Below are 25,708 nucleotides of genomic sequence, written 5' to 3' on the forward strand. Positions count from 1 at the left end.
ACGTCAGAACGTTTGCAGAGAACTACTGCGAGGGATACGGCCCATCCGAAGAAGGAGCTGGAACAAGCACCCACGGCCAAGTTCACAAGAGATCAAAGAGGGAAACAGCTATAAACGAGGGCAGGTACGCGACCTGGCTCAAAGAGACATTCTTACTGAGTCCTAATGATATCAACATGGAATAATGAGTTAGGAAAACTCCAGCCAGCAACATTGGAAAGCAAGAAGGAAGAGAATGGGCTCAGTTTTCAAATGCAACAGAAGTCTACGGACGACGTCGCAAATCGGAAAAATAAATGGCACTTTGTGCACGTAACCTAGAAACAAGGAATGCCGGAGAGAGCGGAAAGGAGGGCTGAACACAGAGGCGGCGGTGGCTGCAGGCGTGCCTTCCGTGGCTTCACGGGTTCTAAACAACTTCATGAAAGACCCACTTAACGGGTAGGGGCCAGGTGAGCGCCAGGCCGCGAGAGCTGGAAGCGAGGAAGCAGGTCCGGCTGCGGCTAGCTGCGGGAAGGCGAGGTGGGGAGTCGCTCTGGGTGCCAGCAGAGCAGGAGCAGGGCGGCCAGCAGATCTGGGTATTGAAGGATGGTGAGAACTTCGAGGAGGAAGATGGGCTTGGTAGCAGGGACCGTCAGGATGGCAAGGGCGGAGCTGTGACAAGCCTGCCCCCCATCCCGCGCCAGCTCCAGGCGTCCAGCCCTTGACACTCGCCCAGTTCTGTCCGGCGGGGCGGGGTCCCCCCCACTGCGTCAGGACCTGTGCTCACCCTCCAGGTGACCCTGCTCTCCCAGGGCTCTGAAGCCCAGCCACACGCCAGCCATGCCGAAGCTCTCCTCCAGCCTGAGCACCTCGGTTCACAGAGCTCTCTGCGCCTTAAAACTCACTCTCCCACGCCCTGAGCTGAGCCGACAGCACCCGTCCACCCGGCGGCTTAGACCAAAACCCAAGAGCCGTCCTGGGCCTGCCGCCCTTCTTTGATCTAAAAATCAGCTCCACCCCCAAAACACCAGCGGGATGGATGCAATGCCACGGCCGTCGTCCACACCGGTAAGGCGTCCAGCGATACTAACGGGAAAACCCCTCCTGGCAGGTCCCCATCTCCACTTGGCAGGGGGTTCGCTGAAGACCAATTTCATTAGGACACGTCCTGGCCTAAAACTCCAGAGGCTCCCTCTGCGGCACGGCGCTCTGGAGGCCAGCGTGAGCCCTGGGCCGCCGCTCGCCCGCGTCCGCCTCCTCCCCTTCTTCGGACACGCCGTGCTCGTCCTGCCTGCGGGCTTCTTCCCATCGCCGTCAGTGTGCGAGGCCGGCGCAGCACCGACACGCACATCGGGGCGCGCCCCTCTGCCTCCTCTGGTTGACTTTTTATTTTGATGTGCGGGAGAGACTCCCCACGGGAGAGGGCCAGGCGGACACCCCCCCCCCCCCGTTTCCTCTTCATCTTTTACCCCGATTCCAGATAAGGAAACTGGGCCTCCTGGACGCCTGGCTCCAACCAGAACAGAAGTGGCCGAGCTCATTTCCCTTGAGACGAGGGCTCCGAGCCTCTGGACCTTAATCCCTGCCAAAAGATAACGGCTTCCACGACCTAGCCCAGGGTGTGTTTTCGGGGAGTCCCTCTGCGGCGCTCCCTCGCTGCGGCATTCCTCGCTTCTCCTCTGGCTGCTGACTGGGCGATGCGCCCTCTCAGGACAGAGACTCTGAAGGAAGGTTCTAGATCACCAGAACGTCCCTTCCTGGCACGAGGGGAGCCGTCTACCAGCAGCCCCCGGTCATCATGCTCCCTGCCGCCTCCTCTGCGGCCCCGGGCTTCGCGTGGCTGACCTCAGCTGACAGCTGCTCGGCCGCGCGGTTGCTAACGGCTCCCCCGACCCTCAGGTGCCCTGGTCTGGACGGTAAGTTATGTGACCACTCTTAACTGTCGAAGGAACAGATAATGCCCTAAAAATGATCTGTACTCAAACGATGAAGGCAAAAAGCCATGCCCACTCTTCTGTGCCTCGACCCACACCATAAAAAATGAGCTTCTAGCGGGGCGTGGTGGCGCAGCTTGTCATCCCAGCACGGGGGAGGCTGAGGCCGGAGGGTCGCGGTTCGCGGACAGCCTCGGCTACTTAGTGAGGCCCTCTGCAACTCAGTGAGACCCGGTTTCAAAATAAAGAAGAACTTTAAAAACAAAACAAAAACCGAGCTTCTGAGACAACAGGGATGAGAATTTTTACCATTCCCAGGCTGGACAAATTGGAACCAACCAGAAACCTGCTTAGGAGCTAGACTGGTGTATAGGACAGATGAGTAAAAACACGGAGCTGAAGGGTACCAGAGAAAATGGGAGGTGGCCCCCGTGAGCATCTCCCCAGAAACACCAAATCAACGTGAGTCAGAAAGGAGAGAGCCAGTATCAAGCAGACAGTATACTGTTTGTGTAAAAACTGAAAACACGGCCGGGCGTGGCGGCGCACGCTGTCAGCCCAGTACTTGGGAGGCTGAGACAGGAGGACCAGGCACACTCAAAGTCAGCCCCAGCAACTCAGTGAGACCCTGTTCAAAGCAGAAAATCAAAAGGGCTGGGGATGTAGGTCAGAGGTAGGATGGCCCTGGTTCAATCTCCAGTCCCACAAAAAAAGAAAGAAAAAGAAGAAAACATAGTTTTGAGCGGCTGAAGCCCCACCGTGCACCTCACCCTCTGAGCTCAGGCGTGCTGCCGGCTGCCTGCGGCTCAGCACCGAGGGCTCTGGAGCAGACCAGGGTGTTAGCGGCCGCCGCACGCCCGCAGCTGCTGCGGACTCAGGATGCTCGTGGGCACAGCTCAGGACGGCGCCCCCGCTCCTTCAGGAAAGAGAAAGATGAACGAGGTTTCCTAAATTTAATACAGTCAAGGACGACATGTTTTATTTTAATCAAAAGCCAAGACAGTTTAGGTTTATTGTTTGTGTGTTAAAATAATAACCGTCCACCAGCAGAGTCTAGTGTTCTGTGGACCGGGGGAGGGTGGGGCTTGTGCTGCTCACTTCCCCGCACATTTTGCTAAGAAGGCACATTAATGGCTGTGCCGAGTCATGAAACAAAAATCCCCTGCCATCGCCCAAGTCAACGCACGGCTCTTCCAGAAATACCAGCAACTAGGAGTGTAGACACCGTAATTTACAGGGAACAACTGACACTGCCCGACTGAAGGGTCTTGTAATAATGGCAACAATCACTGATATCTAAGCTACAAACAATCCAACACCGGATCTGTGCTAAATTTCTTAAAGTAACACTGAACACTTAAAGAAATAGGGCCATAGCATGATACGCATAACCTAAGAAGATACACTTTGGGCCAAAGCATAGAACATAGTCGCCTTAGAGCCAGGCATGGTGGTACAAGATTGCCATGCCAGTACTTGAGAAGCCGAGACGGATCACAGATTTGAGGCCAGCCTCGGCAACTTAGCGAGGCTGTCACAGCAACCTAGTGAGACCCTGTTTCAAAATAAAATAGAGCCGGGCGTGATGGCGCACACTGGTAATCCCAGAATTTGGGAGGCTGAGACCAGAGGATCGTGGTTCACAGACAGCCTCACTACTTAGTGAGGCCCTCTGCAACTTAGTGAGACCCTGTTTCAAAAGAAATAATAATAATAAAAAAAGGCGGGGTGCACCTTGGAGGTTGAATGCCACTGGGTTCAATCCCCAGCACCACAAAAGTAAATAAATAAAATTAAAAGGACTAAGATAGAAACGGATAAAAAAAAAAATGGGGTTGATGAGGTACAAACAAAAGCAAGACCCTGGACGCACAGACCTCGGAGCGCAGTTCCCGCTCAGCCTCCCACCCCGCCCTCGCTCCTGGGCCACCCTCTCTCCTCTCCTTTCTGTCCTCTGCCACAGGGGACAGTCATCAGGGAAATCCACTCTCCCTCCCTGGGGGCCTAGTCACCTTCCAGAACCACTCGAGTGCGGCTTGGAAGAAGGCAGGACAGTCCCCCGTCCCGTCCCTCCACGCAGTGACCTCCACAGGTGGGTTCCATCCTCACCCAAGGCCGCGCAGGAAGGCTCCATCCACACTGCTGGAGGGAGAGGCGCCCACCAGCGGCCGTGCAGAGAAGCCACAGGAGAAAAGCCTCTTTACCAGCTGTTTGTTTACTTTTGCTGCTGGGGGTTGCACCCAGGGGCATTCTTCTACATCGGAGCCCCACCCAGCCCTATTTGATTTTATTTTTATCTTGAAACAGGGTCTCGCTGAGTTGCAAAGGGCCTCACTAAGCAGCTGAGGCTGGCTGTGAACCTGGGTCCTCCTTCTGGGATTACAGTGCACACCCGGCCTTGAATAGGTTATTTAAACCTAAATGTGAGTCACTCAACTCCGCCCCAACGTTCCCGTTGACAACAGAAATGGCAGTGACAGCTCTTCCCCTCCTCCCTCCCGCCCTCCTCCGGTGCTCCCTCCCCAGAGACCAAGCCTCCGAAACCACGTGGAAAAAGGAAAGAACTGTCCTCCTTATAAGTTGATTTCCTCGGGTATTTTGTCACATCGATGGAAATAAACACTCTAAACACACGCGCGCACACGCGTGCACACGCGCGCACACGCAGACTCCTGCTCTTATGGGAAGCCTGATTCACACAAAACTGAACACTAGTATATTCAAAGTGGCGGAAGAGCAGGTCAGCCAAGTGGGGACCGAGAGCAGGGCCTGAGCACCGAGGGGACGGCGCCGACCACTTCCCACGACACGGAGCGTGTGACAGGTGCAGGAAACTCAGCTACCTCCGAGGGCAGACGCACAGCCCGCCGGGCAGAAATGACGCTGATCTCAGGAAAACCTTGAAGAAGCAAGGAAGGAACACACACACACACACACACACACACACACGCACACACAGACACACACACACACACACACACACACACACACACACACAGACGCCAAGCGGCCCACCTACAGGGGAGCGCCACCAAGATGGCAGCATATATCTCAGCAGAAGAAAGAGAAGACGGACAAGACAAAGAAAACGAAAACGCTCTCAACCAAGAACCCCGCGCCCGGGGGCCATCCCTGCAGCTGAAGCTGAAAGACAAACTCCCCCAAAGAAAAAAAAGCCCCGGCACACTTGGCTTGGCCAACTGGCTCACAGGAGATGCCCCAGGGAGCTCTCCACGCCGAAAAGCGGGACGCCATGCGGTTACAGCCGCACCGCGCCGGAGTCGCGGCGTCCACGGCGCCGAACGTGCTGCTCCTCCTCCTGCCACTGATCGGACGAGGGGAGCGAATAAAATGACATGCGTGTCCACACTGCGGGGTTGGTGACGCAGGGAACCGTGAGCGTGACAGTGAGGAATAGCAGCGCAAAGGGGGACACCATGAACAGACAGAGGGAAAGTCCTAAGTACAGAGACGCGGGAAGCCGGTGGCACAGTCGTGATGACAGCAATACACTGCTCGCCTTACTAACATTAACAGATGTAAATATGTACCACATAACCAGGACAAAGGGGCGACGGGGACAGACTGATAAGAGCTAACGCTTCTGTGTGTGTGTGTGTGTGTGTGTGTGTGTGTGTGTGTGTGTGTGTGTGTTCCTGGGGATGGGACCCTGGGGCACTCTACCTCTGAGCTACACCCCAACCCTATTTTTTATTCTTTATTTTGAAACAAGGTTTCACTGAGTTGCAAAGGGCCTCGCTAAGTAGCTGAGGTCACAGCTTCCTGTGTACATGCAGATGCACATGTGTATATTTATAAAACACGCACACGCACGCACATGCACGCACACATGCACGCACGCACGCACGCGTCTGATGAGCATCTGGAGACACCAGAAGACAATCAGGTCTTGAGAGCATCTTTCTGGTCGCTTTCCTGCGAGTCACCACGCTGCGGTCAGAAAGCTGCCCAGGTGATGGGGTGATCCCAGCTCCACCGGCAAAGGGACCAACCTGCCACCATCCCAGGCCTCAGGCCAACAGAGGAAAGGAGGTGGGTACCAGGAACCTACACCAACCATTTTCCCTTCGAGTGGGAAAAAAAAGAATCTAAGATACACACTATTCCTGAGCACACGTCCAATCAGTGAACAGATAACTCTGTTACAACACGGTCCAGGGCAGGCCTGCTGGCCACACCCGTGTTCCCAGCACTCGGGAGGCCGAGACAGGGCGGTCACAGCACAGCCTCGGCAGACGGCGAGACTCTCACCAACCTAGTGAGACCCTTTTCATATAAAAATAAAATCGGAGCCGGGCGTGGTGGGCACGCTTGTCATCCCAGCATTCAGGAGGCTGAGACCTGAGGGTCGCGGTTCGCGGACAGCCTCAGCTACTTAGTGAGGCCCTCTGCAACTCAGTGAGACCCGGTTTCAAATAAAGAATAAAAAATAGGGCAGGGGGTGCAGCTCGGAGGTTGGATGCCCCTGGGTTCCAGCCCCAGACCCGCAAATATAAATAAATAAATAAATAAATAAATAAATAAATAAATAAATAAATCAGGCTGGGGGTGTAGCTGGGGAGTAGAATACCCCTGCCCTGGGTTCAGTCCCCAATGCCACAAAAGAAATTGAAAAAATAAGTAAAAATGAAACAACAGTTCAGTAGTCTACACAAAATTTTTGAAAATATCAGCATTCCTCCCCTTCTGACAGTCATTTGCTGGCAGAGCCGGCCATGCGGTTTAAATGATTAGCTACATAGCCCAAATCATTAGCATAATTGGCATGTAAATTTCGGGAAGGCGCTGTGTTCTTTTAAGTGTTTTATACAACACCCAGCACAAGAAAGCTTATCAAATATTTATGATGATTAGCTGGGGAAAAAATGCCAAAACAAAAGTCTCTGTCATCGCCTTGGCTCTCGCGTGGATACAAGCCTCGGATCGGGGGCCAGGGGCCGTCGCTCCAAGTGCAATCACAAGAAGCTGCAAACAAAGCCACCTGCTGGGGGAGGAGCCGTCTCCTCTGTCCCAGACTAAGGTTTCATTTCTGTGTCAGAAGAAACCAGCACAGCGATGCCCAGGCAGGGCGGGCCGGCGGGTGGACCTGAGGCCCAGGCCCGGGCCTTCTCTTACCTTTGCCATTCTGCCACGTGGTGTACCAGGACAGGGTGAGAAAGGACGTGGCGAACGCTAACGCCGTGGCCACAGTTCCAGGCCGGAGCCTCATCTCACCTCACCATCACCAGGCTGCGCGCTGGACGACGGCAGGTCAAGGGTCCCAGGGCTCCGGCCGGCCGGCCGGCTCTCGCGACAGGCCAGGAGGGGCGGCCGGAGGGGCGGCCCCGGCTGCTGACGCCTGGGCCTTCTGTCTTTCTAGTTAGGGGAGAGAAAGGACAGGGTTCAGTAATGCAAAGCACCGTTCCCCCTTGGTTTGCGCCACCCTGAACCCACATCTGGCACGGCTCGGCTCCAGCCACGAAGACCACGCCTGCTGCTAAGCTAATGGCTTACACACCGGCACCCTCTCCCCTCCGAGGAAAGCAGCTTCAAGCCTTCCTTGCTGCGTGTGGCAATCCCGGTACTCGGGAGGCCGAGATAGGAGGATCACAACAAGATGGAGACCAGCCTCAACAACTTAGGAAAACCCTTACAAGACCCCATTTCAAAACAAAAAATACAGCACTGGGGAGGCTGAGACAGGAGGATCGTGGTTCGTGGCCAGCCTCAGCTACTTAGCGAGGCCCTCTGCAACTCAGTGAGACCCTGCTTCAAATAAAGAATAAAACATAGGGCTGGGGGTGGAGTTCGGAAGTAGAATGCCCCGGGCTCCATCCCTAGTACCACACACACACCCCTATTTTCCCTCCTTGCTGGTTTTATCTTGCCTGTGAAAAGAAACTTGAGTTTACCAACTAACAGCCCGAGGCCGCCCGGGGCTCCTCAGCCACCTCACTCCGTCCGCACAGTAAGGAGCGCTGCTTAGACGGGACCTCCCTGCTGCTTAGACGGGACCTCCCTGCTGCTTAGACGGCGACCTCCCTGGGTGGGTCCGTGCCAGCTCCCAACCCCCGGCGTCTCCTCAGCTAGAACTCCAGGGCTCTCAGACGAGGGGGAGAGCCCCACCGTCCGGTCTCCCCTCGACCCCTCGTCATGGAGGGTGAGGGCCAGGGTGTCGCTACCGTGCGTCCATAAAATAAATAAGCTCCGTCGTCCCGTGATCCACCCAACGCCTGGGGAGCAAACGTGGAAAACGGGCCCGCTCAGAAGCTGCTGCGGTGCAGTCCCTACGGAACCGCCGGGGACCCCGCCGGGGACCCGCCCGGGCCGGCGCTGCAGTGCCTGACCTCAGGAAGCTCGGCTGATCGCCACCCTCGAACAAAATGCTGAAAAGACTGGAGAAATGGGGCCTCGCAAGGACGGACACAGCAGCCGCGGATGATCAGTGTCACCAATTAAAAATAAAATCAGCCGGGCGTGGTGGGCACGCTTGTGACCCCAGTACCTGGGAGGCTCAAACAGGAGGATCAGAGGTTCACAGCCAGCCTCAGCTACTTAGTGTAACCCTCTGCAACTCAGTGAGACCCTGTTTCAAATTAAAAAACTAAGCCGGGCGTGATGGCGCACGCTTGTAATCACCCACTTGGGAAGCGGAGACAGGAGGATCGCTCAGGTTCGAAGCCGGCCGTGCTGGCTTAAGAGACCCTGTTTCCAAATAAAAATTATGGGCCAGAGGTAGAAGGTTTTCCAGGAACCCCAGTATCACCAAAAAAAAAAAAAAAAAATTTAAAAATTAAAAATAAGGCTGGGGCTCTGGAGGTAAAATGCCCCTGGGCTCAATTCCGAGCACCGCAAAAATAAGATAAAAAAATTAGGTCAACCCGGCCAGCCTGGGTCAGCCCACCGCACACGTCCGCCCTCGGTGGTTCCTGGTGGTTCCTGGTTGCGTGGAAGTTCCAGGAGGTGCTCTTGGCTCCATCCTAAAGGACACAGGAGCGCAGGAGCTCACGCACCGCAGGTGAACCCGGGCACCGTCCTTAGTGGAAGAGGCTCTGAAGACCACCAGGCGGCCCACTGCGCATCACAACTGACCAGCCCCGCGGGGGCCACTGAATGGTTGAGGCCCCTGAGGCTGGCGGGGTTGGCCCCATCTGCAGCCCGAGGGGCGGTCTCAGCTCGCAGTCTCCACGGACCGCCAGCCTCCGCGGTACCCGGAAAATGCCGGGGCGCCCCAGGTCTGGGCTAAACCGAAGAATCTTCACCAAGTGTTTGTTTTGTTTTACCCAACAGGAAGTGTGAATTTTAAAAAGTGTTCCTACTCTCTAGCTAACCACGGGTCTGTTTTTATGGCCTAAGTCGTAAAAGTCACGGGAATTTCTCAAAGTCTAAACACAACTTTAGACAGCGGTCTCACTTTCCGCAGGTCCTGCTCCCCCACCCCACCCCGGGCCTCCCAGCAGAGTGCGGGGCTACCCACTTGGCCAGGCTCTAATTTCCATACGACACCCTGAAACACTGAAGCCCGCACGGTACCTCACCTTCTCTTACCACCCGAGCACAAGGAACGCCGGCCGCACCCGCAGAGAGCCGCCACGGCCACGGCGGACCCGTCGGCCTTTCTAGAATTGAGAGGACTTGACTTCAAGCAGGCCCATGTCGACAGTGTAGACCCTAAATCTTATAGTTTAATTTCATTAAGGGCCTAATATATTGTCTGAAGGCAGGAAGCAATATAAAACAAAATAAAACAAAGGCTGTAACTTATCAATTATATGACTTGACACTGCAGTCCTGCTATGACATAATACAAAACGCTTATAACTTTCTGTTGCTATATATACGTGGCCATATTTTGCTTCAGAAAGGAATCTGGTTTGCTAACAGATCTGAAGAGTATCCAGCCGATCAGAGCAAACATTTGATTAGTAAGAATGAGGAAGCAGAGAACTATAGAAGATGTTTTAAAGCCCAGTTTGATTAAATACAAATAAAGTGCGTAGGAGATTCAGTGTACACGCATGAAGACAAACTCTAAAATTAAAGCAGACTCCAGACACGCTCCCGTGAAAGCCACGGAGATCCGAAGGGCTGGACCCCAGCTGGCGAGCTGAGCGTGAAGGCCCACGCGGGCGCTCGCAGGACCCGGGTCCCCCGAGATGGAGGGCCTTCCTCACACGGAAGGACCGTGGCCGTACATTTTAATTAGGGCTTCTAAACTAATGACATTACACTGTGCAGCGCAAGGGAGGGAAATTTCCAGACTGGAGGAAGGAGGAGGCCCAGAAGCTCTGCGCGGCCGAAGGGCGGCCCTCGGCGCAGGTGACCAGTCCACCAGGGTCCACGCTGTCCAGCCCTGAGCTGCCGGCCTCTGCACACCGGCCCTGGGCGGCCACAGAGGTGCTGGCGACGCTGCAGCCCCTTCCCCAGCCCCTTCCCCAGCTCCCTGGACGCTGGGTGGATGTGAAGCCTGTTTGCCCTCAGCCTCACCTCCCGCGGACTCGCTGGCCACCCCGCCTTCGGCCCCCTGCGCTCCCGAGCCCGCCTGGGCGCCCCGCGGGGCGCGGACCCCCACCCACGGCAACATAAAGGTGCCCGCAGGCGGCCCAGCCGACCCCGCCCGGGACGGCGGCCTGCCAATGCCCGCGGCGCGGCTGAGCACCCTCACCGTCGTTCAGACCAGGAGTCGCCCTTTAGGCCGCTTACATAATCCCGCTCCCGCCGCCCGGCCGGGGCCACCTTTGCCCGGAGAACCGGCCCGGCGGCCGCGGGACCTGGATCCTGCGGAAGGAGGCCCGCCCCGGGCGCGGCGGCTCCGTTCTCATCCTAGACCCCGCGCTCAAGGGGACCGGCCTGGCCGTCCCGTTACCTTTGAGCCGGCCGCAGCCCCAGGCGAAGGGGCTGCAGGGCCCGAGGGGCCGCGTCCCCGCCGCACCTGCCCGGCCGCGGGGCTCGGGGCCGGGCCGCGCCGCGCAGGGCGCACGGCGGCTCCGGGGCCGCCCGCCCGGGATGCAGACGCGCAGGCCGGGGCGCCGGCAGCCTCGGGGGGCTGCGAGGTCGCGCGCTGCCCGGCCCGGCCCCCGCGCCCCGCGCCCCCGCCGCGCCGCCTCACCTGCCGCCGCCGCCGCCGCCGCGCCCGCCCCGGCCCGCCCGGCCGCCGCCGCCGCCATTGGCCCGCCCGCCCGCCACTTTGCGCACGCCCGCCCCGCCGGCCGCCCCGGGTCCCCGCGCCCGCCGGCCCCGCGCACCGGGGAAGCCGCCGCGAGCCCGGAGCGAGAGCGCGCCCAGCGCAGGCCGGCGGCCCGGCCCGCTTTTATCCACGTGCGGCGGACCGCAGCTGCTGAGCCGCCGCCCTCCGCCCCCCGCCCCCTCCTCCCCCTCCCTCCTCCCCCTCCCGGGCTCGCTCACACACACACACGCACACACACGCACACGCGCACACACACACACGCACGCGTCATGTTTTGGAAACTTGCGCGACCTGCCACGCCCAGGCCCCTCCTCCCTCCCGCTCCAATCCCAGCTCCTGTCCTGGCCGGCAGAGAAGGTGCCCGTCCTCCAGGCCGTCCTCCAGGCCAGCCTCCAGGGCCAGCCTCCAGGCCGTCCTCCAGGCCAGCCTCCAGGGCCAGCCTCCAGGGCCAGCCTCCAGGCCGTCCTCCAGGGCCAGCCTCCAGGGCCAGCCTCCAGGCCGTCCTCCAGGGCCATCCTCCAGGCCGTCCTCCAGGCCGTCCTCCAGGGCCAGCCTCCAGAGCCAGCCTCCAGGGCCAGCCTCCAGGGCCAGCCTCCAGGCCGTCCTCCAGGCCATCCTCCAGGGCCATCCTCCAGGCCGTCCTCCAGGCCAGCCTCCAGGGCCAGCCTCCAGGCCGTCCTCCAGGCCAGCCTCCAGGCCCACTCCACTGCAGCCCACGGTCCTGACCATCACCCGCAAAACAAAACAGCCGAGGCCGGGGGCTAAAGATCAAGGGCAGCTGGCTGGTGCCAGGCCCCCAAGGTAACAGACCCAGACCCGCTGGGCCGGCGCGCAGCCTGCGACCCGCAGTTAGAAAATCAGGAGGAGCCCGGCTCCGAGCCGGCCTCAGCGGCCTGTGACCCCGGAGGCTGGGACAGGAGGACCCAGGCTGGAGGCCAGCCTCAGCAGCTTGGTGGGACCCTGTTCCAAAGAGAGGCAGGGCTGAGCGTGGTCCTCATTCCTGACACCTCAGCACTCGGGAGGCGCAGGCAGGTTTCTAGGACCCACCGCCTCAGCAGCCTAGCAAGACCCTGTCTCAAAACAAAAACAACACACACGTAGGGCTGGGGTGTAGCTCGGAGGCAGGATGCCTGGGCCCATCCCGAGGACCGCGGTCCGGGCTGCATCCTGCTGTCCCCGGGGCCTGGGCCTCCCTGGGCAGTGCTCCTCGCGACGGGCAAGCCGCGTCTTGCAGGTGGAGAACAGTTGCCGTCTGAGAGGGCAGAGCTGCCGGAGGAGCCGCCGCTCCAGGCCTTTGGAGGGAGGAACGGCGGACGCGGCCGGCACCCAGGCAGAGGGCCGGCACCCAGGCAGAGGCACGTGGGCAGCTCCCAGGTGGCGAACCCAGGACCCAGGCCGGGGTTTCAGCCCCAAGCCCCTCCGCCACTCACTCTGCTCCCAGTTTTTATTTTATTTATTTTTTATTTTTTGCGGGTCTGGGGATGGAACCCAGGGGCATTCAACCTCTGAGCGACACTCCCAGCCTTCGTTTTTATTCTTTAATTTGAAACAGGGTCTCCCTGAGTTGCAAGGGGCCTCACTAAGTAGCTGAGGCTGTCCTCGAACCGCGATCCTCCTGTCTCAGCCTCCCGAATGCTGGGATTACACCCGTGCCCACTGGCCTGGCCTTACTCCCAGTTTTTAGCAGTGGGCAAAATCTCTATGTAAAAATGTAAAAAGCGCCGTGGTGGCCTCTTTCCCTGGGTGAGAGGACGCGTCAGCTGCAGGGCGAGAGGCCCGTCGGTCACAGGCCGGCGCCGGCGCGCTGCGGGACAGGGCAGGGGCAGTCTCAGGGCAGAGACAGGGCAGTCAGGGTACCACCGAGACCGGCCAGGCCACACGGTCCCCACGCCAGGCAGGAGCGCCCGGGCCGCCAGCCAGGAGCGGATGGGGAGCGTGGTCTCTACACACGGTGGGACTTTGCTCGGCCATAAAGAACAAAATTCTGTCACTTGAAGGAAAACGGACGGAAGTGGAGAGCAGTCGGCTGAGGAGGTGAGCCCCCGGGAAGCGCAGGGCCAGCTCTCCTCTACCGTGGATGCTAGGGAGGAATTCTAAGACAAAAGGGGCTTAGATAAGAAAAGACACTGCCGTGGAGGGAGGAGACTAGGAAGGAGGAGGTCCATGACGCCGTGTTCGCAAGCGGGATCCTCGTACCGGCTCGGCCTGGGGCTGGGGAGCAGGTGCGGCACGTGGGACCCCAAAGAGGCAGATCACGAAGGCGTGCTTGTGTGCACCTGTCATGAGCTACAATTACACCGTGCCAATAAATGGAGATTATATATATATTTTTTGTGGCGGGGGGTACTGGGGATAGAACCCAGGGGCATTCTACCCCTGAGCTGCACCCCAGCCCTATTTTATTTATTTATTTATTTATTTATTTATTTATTTATTTATTTTTGTGGTACTGGCGTTCCTGGAAGCCCTTCTACCTCCGGGCTACACTCCCAGACCTATTTTACATTTTTATTTGGAAACAGGGTCTCCTAAGCCAGCGCGCGCGGCTGGCTTCGAACCTGCGCGATCCTCCTGTCTCCGCCTCCCAAGCGCAGGGATGACGAGCGCCCATCACGCTCCCCTGAGTGAATTGAAAAAGTGAACAAACAGCAGAAACCTCTGGCTTTGTTGCAATTCCCCTTGAGAAATCCAGCAACATCCTAACACTTGTCCCAGGCTGGCCACATTGTTGCCGAGCACAGCCGAGAACTCTGCTAGTTGTCCTGACTCATTGGAAGCCGCGGGTCCACAGCCTCCCCGCATGGGCGGGAAGGGAGCATCCATCTTAGCTTTGCAGGACAGGGAAGAATTTCTCCAACAGTCAGGAATTTCTCCAGCTGCACCCCTACTACCTACCTACCTATTTATTTATTTATTTATTTATTTTATTTTGGTGGTACTGGGGTGGAACCCAGAGGCTTTCTACCTCCAGGCTATACTCCCAGCCCTATTTTATATTTTATTTGGAAACAGGGTCTCGCTAAGTTGCTGAGAGGCTCACTAAGTAGCTGAGGAGGGCTTCGAACCTGCAGCATGCGCCACCACGCCCAGCAATATATACTATATACACACAGTGCATGCTATCTCTTTGCTGAGCACTCAAAGGCAGTCTCTGCGATCCCGCCGCGCCCCGCCAATCGCCTTCTCTCTAACCTTTCCCACGCTGGTTTTCCTTCTCGGCCACCCCTTCGGGGTTGGTCCTTTCTGCTCTAATGGTGCGGGGCTTCTTGTTGACCCAGAGACACGTTCACCTCACACGGCCTCAGACCTGTGGCTGAGAACGTCCACTGATCTCACGGTGCCGCCCGGCCTCCCGCAAGCCGCTGCGCACCACTGTCCGAAACATTTGCGCTGGTTCACGGGCTTGTTCTGCGCGCCTGAGCGCCCAGGGCAGCAGGCACCCGGCCACGGAGTGCTCGCAGGCCGCCAGGCGAGGCAGCGATGAAGCCGTGGCGTCCGTAAGTGCGCCCAGCTCCAGGGGACTGGGAAGGGGCCATTAGTCCTTCCCGGGGCAGTCAGGCTTCCTGGAAGTAACATTTGAACTCAAAGCAGACCACCCAGGACAGGAGTCTTCTCCCCTATCTCTTTGATGAGTGGTTCAGCCGGCTTCCAAGAAGTCAGCGCCGTATCTCTGCTTCTGGTCCTCCTGCCCCGTCTGTGCGCTAACATTGAGACTTGCATCATTTCTGAATGTCTATAAGTGGGGTGCAGGGGCCCTGGCCGCGGGCTCGGGAGGGCCTCCGGGCTGTAGGAGCGGGCGTAGGTAGAGGTGTAGGAGACATCTTATTTTAATTGATAGTGCATCCTATCTCTCCCATCTAGAAACTAGACTGGACCTAGGAGCCGGCTGAGCCGGAAGAGTCTATTAATTAGTCCTGTATTCGCGGCAGAGTGCTTCAGACGCAGTGCCCAAAGGATCTCTGCTGTGTCATCAGACAGTGCACAGGAGGCCCAAGCCATCAAGGAAGGAGGCTCCGAACGGACTGTCAGGGTTTGAACAGAAAATGTCCCTGGGCCCCAGGCTCTGGAGGCAGCCACACCCAGAGGCCCTGCAGCCCAGGCCCCGCTTGGCCGCTGCCGTAGATGGACTGTGTGTGTGTGGCTGGCAGCTCCACAAGAACCTTCCTTTCTCCCGGTTGTGGTCCCCAGGTATGAGGCGGCACAGGAGAAAATGCCGGCTACAGCAAGAACCGACGAGCACACCGAGTCCCCAAGCCCGCGTGGACACTGAGGCCCACAGCAGAGCCGAGTGGTTCTGAAGGTTCACTCTCCTTCCCCACGGCTTTGCTCATGAAAGATGCTTTCCTGCACCCCCTATGGCACTGGGGATGGAGCCCAGGGGCACTCTACCTCCAGGCTACACCCCCAGCCCTATTTTTTATTCTTTATTCTGAAACAGGGTCTCACTGAGTTGCAGAGGGCCTCAGCAAGTAGCTGAGGCTGTCTGCTCATCCAGGTATGGTGGTGCCCATCTGTAATTCCATACTTGGGAGGCTGAGACCGGAGGATCAGATTCTCAGCCAGCCTCAGCTACTTAGTGAGGCCCTCTGCAACTCAGTGAGACCCTGTTTCAAAACAAAGAATAAAAAATAGGGCTGGAGGTGTAGCCTGGAGGTAGAGGGCCCCTGGGTTCCATCCCCAGTACTTAAAAAAAAAAAAAAAAATCCACTGTCCTTAACTCACAGCCCGTCATGGATGGAGCAGCCGACCTATCAGGTTGTTCAGACAAAGCCTGATGTATGCTGAAGTCTTTAGGCCTGACCATATATAAGCACTGTGGCCGGTGGTGGTTACACAGTGTATATACGGTAATGCTAAAGAGACTCCAGCTGTCTTGGTGAGCACAGAGTCCCTCCCGTGCATTGTTAGAACTCTCAGCGATGCTTGTGCCAACAAAAGTCTCTGCTAAGATGGCGTCAGAGGGCTAGGTGCGGCGGCTCACCTGTAATCCCAGTACTTGGGAGGCTGAGAAAGAACATTTCAGGTCCGAGGCCAGCCTCAGCAACTTAGGGGGAACCTGTTTCAAAATAAAAAGTAAAAAGGGCTGGAAGTGTAGCTTGGAAGTAGAATGACCCTAGATTGAATCCAGTCAAACAAAACCAAAAACACAAATAAAGGAAGTGGGGGTTCTCTTCCCTAGTGGCTTATCCACGCCACTAAAGCTGACTCGCTTGTTTTTATTATATTCAATGTATTCCCGGAAGACACGGTGGAGAGAATTTGTGTCACAGAATTAGAGTTTGATGAATTTTTCTTTTCTTTCTTTCTTTTTTTTTTTTTTTTTTTTGTGGAACCAGAGATTGAACCCAGGGGCGTTCTACCTCTGAGCTACACCCCCAGCCCTATATTTTTTTCTTTATTTTGAAACAGGGTCTCACTAAGTTGCAGAGGGCCTCACTAGTTAGCTGAGGCTGGCCGCGAACCTGCGCTCTTCCTGCCTCAGCCTCCCGAGTGCTGCGATTACAGGTTTGCACCACCATGCCGGCTCTTTTATCCTTTGTAAATTTGGTACTTGTAACGGCCATGCATCTGAAATTTGCCCTGCACATAGCCTGTGTGAGCAGCTCACCTGTGTACACCCCATCGGTCCGTGGCACACAGGATAAAACCCTTTATTCCCATTCTATACCCAGAACCACGACCGTCAACACTGGAGTCATGGGCGTCTGGACAGCAGATTCAAACACCGTTTCATGGCCCTGGAGGGTTCTTTACCCCCCTGTAGAGCAGCTGAACTGCAGCAGTGGCTCAAGCATGTGTTTTAGAATTCAGGTGGGAGAACCAGGCGCACGCTCGTCATCCCAGCCCTCGGGAGGCTGAGACAGGAGGATCGTGGTCGTGGACAGCCTCAGCTACTTAGTGAGGCCCTCCACGACTCAGTGACACCCTGTTTCAAAATAAAGAATAAGCGTGCGCTTGTAATTCCAGTGCGGAGGCCTGCAGGGCCTCTGGGGGCAGGAGCAGCCTCGACCCCCCCCACCCGGGGGAGCCAGGAGGCCGAAGCCGGACGCTTTCCTCCCTCCACCTGCAGAGCCCCCAAGCCCGGCCACGGGCTGGGGACCTGGGCAAAGAACCCGCAGAGTCAGAAGGATGAGCCAGCCGAGGGCGCTCCTGAGGTGGGAGGGCCAGAGAAGGCCCCGCCTCCCGCAAGGCTCCTAAGGGACCTCCAGGCCTCTCCTGTGACTGCCGTCAGGACAGCCTCCATGGCAGAGGCCCTTCATCAGACCAGAGCCCTCGCCCAGCTTGAAAGACACCGATTTTTTTTTGTACTGGGGGATAGAACCCAGGGGCTTTTCTACCCCCAGGCTACACTCCCAGACCCATTAGCCCCAGACCCATTTTATACTTTGTTTGGAAACAGGGTCTCACTAAGTTGCTAAAAGCCTCACTAAGTAGCTGCGGCTGGCTTCAAACCTCTGCAATCCTCTGCCTCAGTCTCCCAAGCGCTGGGACTATGAGCGTGCGCCACCACGCCCGGCTAACACTGGATTGTAAAATGTGGTCTTAGCCCCCAAGAAGCTCAGTCCAGCTGGGGAACACTAGAGACCCTCATTCCACCACTAGAGACAGGCTCTCACCTCTGCCTCCAGCTAAGGCTTGAGGCCCGCCCGCCTCTGTCCACCCCACTTCACTGCCCTCGGGCAGCTAACATCCGGCAAGCCGAGCCTGGTGCCGCCTGCCCAGGAAGCCGTCCCTCACCCCAGCCAAGGCCAAGGGCCCTACACCCACCCTCCACAGCCCTGGCAGCCTGAAGATCTGTTTGCCTTTGGACCTAAACTTCTAGAAGGTTCAGTAAGTATCAGCATGCTATCGATCCAGCTAATTGATGCACAGATTTTGCTAGCCTACAGAACGTATGTTAGACTGGTAGAGACGTCCAGGCCTCAATTCTTAAAAGGCCCAGGAAAAGCCAGCTCACCCCTCACCAGCCCCATATTTGTGCAAACCTCAGAAAGAAAGTCTCCTATAAAACAGGAGCTGTGAGCCCAAACGCTTGCTCACCACCTCTCTCTCTCTCTCGTCCTCCCTCCCTCTCTCGTTCTGAGTTGCAAAGGGTCCCACTAAGTTGCTGAGGACGCTGGCTGCAAACCTGTGGTCATCCTATCTCAGCCTCCTAAATACAAGCCTCCACTACCAAGCCCAGCTTTTATTTTTTATTTTGAGACAGGGTCTTGCTAAATTGCTAAGGCAGGCCTTGAACTAGTGACCCTCCTATCTCAACCTCCCAAGGACTTTGATCACAGGCGTGCACCACCACACCCGGCTTTTATCTCTAATTCTGAGAAACGGTTTCAATAAATTGCTGAGGATGCCTTGAACCTCTGGTCCTATCTCCCCAGTGAGTCACCGTCATTTTTAACTTTTAACTTGAGTGTTTTTTAAAAAATGGGTCTCAGAGCCGGGCTGGTGGTGCACGCTTGTAATCCCAGCCTTTGGGAGGCTGAGACGGAGGACCATGGCCAGCCTCAGCAACTTAGTGAGACCCTAAGTTTCAAAATAAAGAATAAAAAATAGGGCAGGAGGTGTAGCTCTGAGGTCAAATACCACTAGGTTCCATCCCCAGACTCACACACACAAAAAAAGGGGGTCTCAGTATTATGGTGAAATGTTACGGTTTGGGAATGTTATGGTTTTGGGGAAACTGTTCCCGGGTACCCCCGTTAGGGTCCTGGACAAACCGCAACAAAACCAAAAAAATAAAAAAAACAGAAAAACTGCGGGTTCTTGTCCTGAGCTAATGGTGAAAACACATTAGCCCGGATTCTTGCTGAAGATGTAAAGTTTATTAAAAAGTTAGAAATACAGGGCAGTTACAGCCCCGTACCCATGGCATGGGGGGCTTGAGTCAATCCACCACCCAAAGGTACAGCTCGTGAACCGGCTTTCCATACCCACGGCCTCCATCTCGTTTACTCCATTCTGACGGAGTAACCACCCTGGAAGGCCCCTCCCCCAGCAGGGCACCGAGCTCCGAAGGTCAAGGCCTACCCCAGCTAGATGACTAAGTAGGTCTGTCTTTAGACAGAGCCGGCCCGAGCTCCTGTCCTATTGACGTGCTAATTACCTTTAGCTAAGTCCATCTAAGTTTCAGTAGCCGTTTGCTTCCTGACGGGCCAAGCCTTTCTCTCTCCAGGTCTGCCATTTTGACACCATTATTTCTGAAATATATCTATTAATAATCAGAGCTTTCTCAAATCTTCTGAAGCCAATCCCAATACTGGTACACTCCGGATAATAAAAAAAAAGGTTAATGGTAAGTATTTGCTCATGGTTTTTTTTTTTTTTTTTTTTTTGAAGATTTAAAGAAGTTTATTAGAAAGATTGAAATACAGAGGATAGGTACAGCTCCATACCAGACTGGCATGGAGGGGTGACGGGAATGAATACACCGCTCATGGGTTGTTGTTTTTTTAACCTTTTTCTCCCTTTTTTCCAGTACTGGAGATTAAATCCAAAGGCATTCTACCTCCAAGCTATATCCCTAGTCCTTTTTATTTTTGTTTTATTTATTTATTTGAAGCACTGGGGATGAAACCAGGGGCATTCTACCTCTGAGCCACACCCCCAGCCCTATTTTTTATTCTTTATTTTGAAGCAGGATCTGGGTTGGTGAGAGTCTCCCTACCTGTTCCATTCATTTTACCAAAAGCCAAAATACCACAAAATAACTAGGTAACTATATTCCTTCCCCCATTCCCTGGAACCACCAATGTTGGTATTATTTTTTTTTATCATTTTTCTAATTTTCTAACCTGACTCCTACCTCACCGGTCACAGTTATGTCATTGTTCAGCTGTAACAGAGAGGTTGGTATTCAGAAGTGTGGGGGAGCCGGACTCTGAGACTTCTAGCAGGATGTGTGGTTTGGCTTACAATGAAAAAAAGATATAAAAACTGCTCTTAGCTAATAGAAAAAAAAAATGGAATTGTTTTGGGAAAATGCCCAGAAGAACTTGCCTCAGATGAGGACTGTTTTTTGTTTTGTTTTTGCGGTACTGGGGGTGGAACCCAGGGGCATTCTACCTCTGAGCTACACCCCCAGCCCTATTTTTTATTTTTTATTTTGAAACAGCATCTCACTGAGTTGCAAAGGGCCTCACTAAGTAGCTGAGGCTGTCCGCGAACCGCAGTCCTCCTGTGTCAGCCTCCCCAATGCTGGGATTACAAGCGTGCACCACCACTCCCAGCTGAAAACTGGATTTTTATTGGAAAAAAATCAGATAAGAGTAAAAAAAATTTTCATCATCTAATGGTCTTTATGTTACCTTCCTCTAAAATGACTTCTCATTTCAAACAAAAATTTCGATCTCTTGGTAAAAGTCCTGGTGCCAGCCAGGTGTAGTGGCACACGCCTATAATCCCAGCTATTTGGGAGGCTGAGGCAGGATGGCCAGTTCCAGGTCAGCCGCAGCAACTTAACGAGGCCCTGTCTTGAAATAAAAAATAAAAAGGGCTGGAGAGCCGGGGTAGTGGCACACTTCTGTAATCCTCGTGCTTGGAAGGCTGAAACAGGGAGATCACAGGCTTGTGTCAGGCCTCAGCAAGGATCACGGGTTTGCAGCCACTCTCAGCAACTCAGCGAGGCCCTCTGTGACTTCAGGAGACCCTGTTTCCAAGGGAAAAAAAAAAAAAAAGATTAGTAGGGCAAGCCAGGCGCAGTGGCGCAAGCTCGTCATCCCAGCATTTGGGAGGCCGAGGGGGTCGCAGGTTGGAAGACAGTCTCAGCAAGCAGTGGCAGGCTCGTGGGCCTAGCAACACTCTGTTTCCAATTAAAATTAAGTAGGGGTGGGAATGTAGCTTTGAGGTAGAATGCCCCTGAGCTCAACCCCCAGTGCCTAATGTTAATAATAACAATAATGAAATAGGGCTGCAGGTGTCACTCAGAGATAGAATGCACTTGGGTTCAGGTGTATTCATTTCAAGTCACCCCCCTGCCATTTTGGCATGGGCCTGTATTTCTATTTTTTGTATTTCTATCTTTCTAATAAACTTCTTTAAATCTTCAGAAAAAAAAAGAATGCACTTGGGTTCAATCTCTAGTGCCTAATAATAATAATAATGATAATAATAATAATAATAATAATAATATAGGGCTGGTGGTGTCACTCAGAGGTAGAATGAACCTGGGTTCGATCCCCAGTGCTAATAGTAATTAATAATAATAATAATAATAATAATAATAATAATATAGGGCTGGGGTGTCGCTCAGAGGTAGAATGAACCTGGGTTCGATCCCCAGTGCTAATAGTAATTAATAATAATAATAATAATAATAATAATAAATGGGGCTGGGGTGTCGCTCAGAGGTAGAATGCACCGGGGCTCGACCCCCAGTCCACCTCACACACACACAGAGGCTGGTGCTTAACTCAGAGGTGGAGCACCTGGCTTTACTCCTCCAGAAAGGAGAGAAGGGGAACCTGCCAGTGGGGCAGCGCCGAGCGCCCGGTCAGGACAGCGTCGCCCGGCCTCTGCGGCAGAGCAAGCATTCGGAGAGCAGCTCCCCGGACTCAGTGCTCACCGTGGTTGATATTTACCTCGATATCATATTCCCTTCCTGCTTAACTCATACTCCTCAATGCCATCCTTGTGAGTTTCTGTGTGACTGAGCGTGCCTTTCTTTCGCGTGACAATGTCCTCCACTGTGTGCAGGGTGTGGGCCAGGCCGGGATGTGGCGCCCACCGCCCGCTGCCCACCACGTCCTTTGGACTGTGTCCGAGAGAGGAGGCTCTGAGCTCTGGGGAATGACCTGGGAAGGTCTGTGGCTCAGCCCGGCCCCGTGAGGCCACGCAGGTGAGCGGGACCACGGGCAGGGCAGGTCCTCTGCGCCGCGCTGATGGTTCCGACTCAGAGCCCCAAGGGGCAGACGAGAGGTGGAGACCTGAGTTGGTGCCCCTGCCGATCGCCTGAGTCTGGGCTGAATCTGAGCAGAGAGATGTGGGAGCCGGCCTGGTAGAGCACGCTCCGATCCCATACTTGGGAGGCTGAGACAGGAGGATCGCGGGTCACAGCCAGCCTCAGCTACAGAGTGAGCCCTTTGCAACTCAGTGACACCCTGTTTCAAAATAAAGAATAAAAAATAGGGCCGGGGGTGTAGCTCAGAGGTAGAATGTCCCTGGGTTTCATCCTCCCCAGTACCGCAAAATAAATAATAAATAAATAAAAGAATTAAAAAATAGGGCTGAGAGTGTTGTTTGGAGGTAGAATGCACCTGGGTTCCATCCCCAGCATCGAGAGAGAGAGAGAGAGAGAGAGAGAGAGAGAGAGAGAGAGAGAGAGAGAACTTCCAGTGGAAACGCCTTCCTGCTGTTCTCTAACACTGAGCCCAGTCAGCCCGCTGTCCCGGTCATCAGCCTGAGTCCTCCCAGTCGCGTTTCCAGTAAAGCCTCCTCTCTCCCACCCCTGCTTGCTTCTCTAGTGAGCCTTGGGCCGAGACACCCGAGGTCCCTCCCTCTGTGTGCTGAGGGCCCACAGTCATGGGCCCCAAGCTTCCTCTCGTGTGGACACGAGAGAGAAAAGAGGAGACAAAGGTGACTTCAGATACATGAGAGACCGGGAGAACTCGCGGGCTGGGAGGAGCGCGAAGGACCTGGGGATGCAGGCGCTCCGGTAATGCTCTGTGTGTGCAAGTGTCAGCCCTCGACGCACTCTCTGACCCCAGGACTTGGGGAGCCGAGAGAGGCTCGCGGCTCTGAAGGCAGCCTCTGCAACTTGGTGGGACCCCGGGTCCCCAAAAAACAGGGCTGAGAGGACCTCAAGACTCCCGGCCGAGTCCTCATCTGTTTTTTTTTTTTTTTTTTTTTTTATGGTACTGGGGATGGAACCCAGGGGCATTCTACCTTTGAGCTACACCCTCAGCCCTATTTTTTATTCTTTATTTTGAAGCAGGGTTTCACTGAGTTACAAAGAGCCTCGCTAAGTAGCTGAGGCTGTCTGAGAACCGCGATCCTCCTGTCTCAACCTCCCAAGTGCTGGGATTACAAGTTTGCGCCACCATGACCGGCTCCAAGTGCCTCTTCTGCGGAAGAAGCAGAGCGCTGAGCCGGGTCCCTTGCGCGCCGAGCCTCCTGAGGATGGCCCTCCATGTTTGGGGTCGACCATAGCATCTGAAGGGCAGGGGTGGCAGCCGAGGAGAGGCGGCCCTGGAGTCCGGTGCGGGTGAGCGCATGTGGGCCTGGTTTCCTTGGCCCGTTAAGTACAACTCCAGCCATTAGCCCCCCCCTCCACACACCCATGAGGTTTACACTAAGACCTGAAGGCAGTGCTCCGGTAATGTTTGCAAAGTGATGGGTTGGCCCAGGCGGAAGACAGACACAGAGGAACAGCAGAGGAATCCGTGGATCCCCACCCCCTACCTGAGGGCTGGGGCCGCTCAGTGAAGAACACAGGGTCCGCACCGCAGCCGCGCGCACCCGCGCCCACCTCGTAAGAGGCTCACCCTCTGCCTCCTCACTCAAACCCGCTTCGGAGCCACGCCTGGCAAGGTCACCTCTTAAGAACATTTGTCCCCAGCACCGACGTGCAAGCACTAAATGTGTGTCTCTTACAAAAACAACTCTTTCCACCAAAAAAAAAAAAAAAAAGAAGCTGCCTGGACGGACTTCCCTAAATGCTAAATGGCCCGACACATGGGCCAGGAACAAACGGCACAGTTTGCAAAATAACCACCTCTCCCCAAGCGCCCCGTTTCTGGGTGGCGTTAGCGCTTGTAAACAGCCGGGGAGAAATCATTACGAGCCCGTGATTATCCTCAGCCACCAACCTGGAGACACATTACACACCTACGAAGGCCACTGTCGTTGATAAATAAGGCAAGTGAGTTAAGGAAAATGCAAAGCGCTTTTCATGCCCAACAAGTAACTAGTTTCTGGCTTGACTATAAACAGGCAACTGCTTACACAGATTTGATCAGGGCACTAGGGAAATTGCAGACAAAAAAATATTAGCCGGGCGTGGTGGGCACGCTTGTCATCCCAGCATTTGGGAGGCTGAGACAGCAGGATCGCGGTTTGAGGACAGCCACAGATACTCAGTGAGGCTCTCAGCAGGTTAGTGAGACCCTGTTTCAAAATAAAGAATAAAAAAATAAAAAGAATAAAAAATAAAGAATAAAATAGCTCGGAGGTAGAAGGCCCCTGAGTTCCCTCCGCAGTACTGAAAAAAAAAAAGAAAAGAAAACTTGCCCTAAAGCCAGAGGCAGGCTGGAATGGCATCTAGACTGGAAACTCAGGACATTCCGGAGCGGCCGGAGGAGGGGACGCGGACGACAGCGTGCTTTCTGTCTCTGCCCTGCCTCTTGTTTTCCTGACTGCCTGGGCCCTGGGGAGTCTTGTGTAATACCTGTCCCTCCACCAGCATCCATCCTTCCGGAGTCAAAATCTGACTGCAAAGAGCTGGGCGGCCGCGCGCGCTCCATAAAGGAAGGCCCGGCTTTGGGCCACCTCCAAAACCTGTCTCTGCAACACGCCCTCTGTGCTGCGGTGCGGCCTCCCAGGGTTTCCATGTCGGAGGGAGGACTGCCCCGTGCAGTGGGAAAAGGTGGGGGGCCTTTAAGGGTGGGGACCAGTGGAATTGACCGTGTCCTTGGGAGCCCATCTCAGATGAACCTCGCACTCATGGGACCCAGTTAGTTCCATGACAACAATTTTGTTTTTGTTTTTGCGGTTCTAGGGATTGAACCCAGGGTGTTCTCTGAGCTACACCCCAGACCTCTTTCTTTCTTTCTTTCTTTCTTTCTTTCTTTCTTTCTTTCATTTATTTGTTTATTTATTTATTTATTTATTTTGCAGTACTGGGGATAAAACCCACGGACATTTACTCCCAAGCTACAGCTCCAGCCCTATTTTTATTCTTTATTTGGAAACAGGGTCTCACTGAGTTGCAAAGGGCCTCCTTAAGTAGCTGAGGCTGTCCTCGAACTGCAATCCTCCCATCTCTGCCTCCCGAATGCTGGGATGACAAGCGTGCCCACCATGCCTGGCCCTTTTGTTTGTTATTTTGAAAAAGGGTCTTGCTAACTTGCCCAACCTGGCATCAAGCCTGCATTCTGCCCTTTCAGCCTGTCAAGTATTGGCAGTACAGGTGTGAGCCACTATGTCTAGCTGAGACCAAGTTTTTGTTTGTTTTTGATGTGCTTTTATTTGTAAATTATAGTCTCGCATTAATAATGTAGCTGAGACCAAGTTGTTTTTTTTTTTTTTTTTTTTTTTTATAAAAGAAGCAAGTTTGAGCAGGATGTGGTGGTGCGTGCCTGTAATCCTTGTAGTTGGGAGACAGAAGAATCACAGGTTCGAGGCCAGCCTCAGCAATCTAACAAGACCCTCAGCAATCTAGTGAGACCTGCAGCAACAGAGGGAAACCGTGTTTCAAAATAAAAAAGGCCAGGGCTGTATCTCAGGAGTTGAACATCCCTGGGTTCTATCCCCAGTGACACACACACACACACACACACCCGGGCCTGGCCCCACAATACTGTCACCGGCTTTCCACCTCCCAGGTGATCCCTCCCGCATGGTCCCGCCCTGTGCCCTCTGCCACAACACCCTTCCCAGAGACCAGATCGAT

The 25,708-nt window shown here is 55.0% G+C and overlaps 1 protein-coding gene across 2 annotated transcripts in view; it reads right to left on the reverse strand.

Annotated features, from left to right (window-relative positions):
* Window positions 1-7,146, reverse strand: part of MGAT4A (alpha-1,3-mannosyl-glycoprotein 4-beta-N-acetylglucosaminyltransferase A) — a gene marked incomplete at both ends in the record, with an annotated part of 50,690 nt that extends 43,544 nt beyond the window's left edge. For both annotated transcript variants that reach the window (XM_080711210.1, XM_080711209.1), the window contains one exon: window positions 7,053-7,146. In XM_080711210.1, coding sequence (XP_080567336.1) covers window positions 7,053-7,146 — 94 coding nt within the window. The remainder of the gene's footprint in view (window positions 1-7,052) is intronic.
* Window positions 7,147-25,708: the final 18,562 nt, after the last annotated feature.

This window comes from Muscardinus avellanarius (genome assembly GCF_963383645.1).
Source record: "Muscardinus avellanarius genome assembly, chromosome: 15".
Classification (NCBI taxonomy): domain Eukaryota; kingdom Metazoa; phylum Chordata; class Mammalia; order Rodentia; family Gliridae; genus Muscardinus; species Muscardinus avellanarius.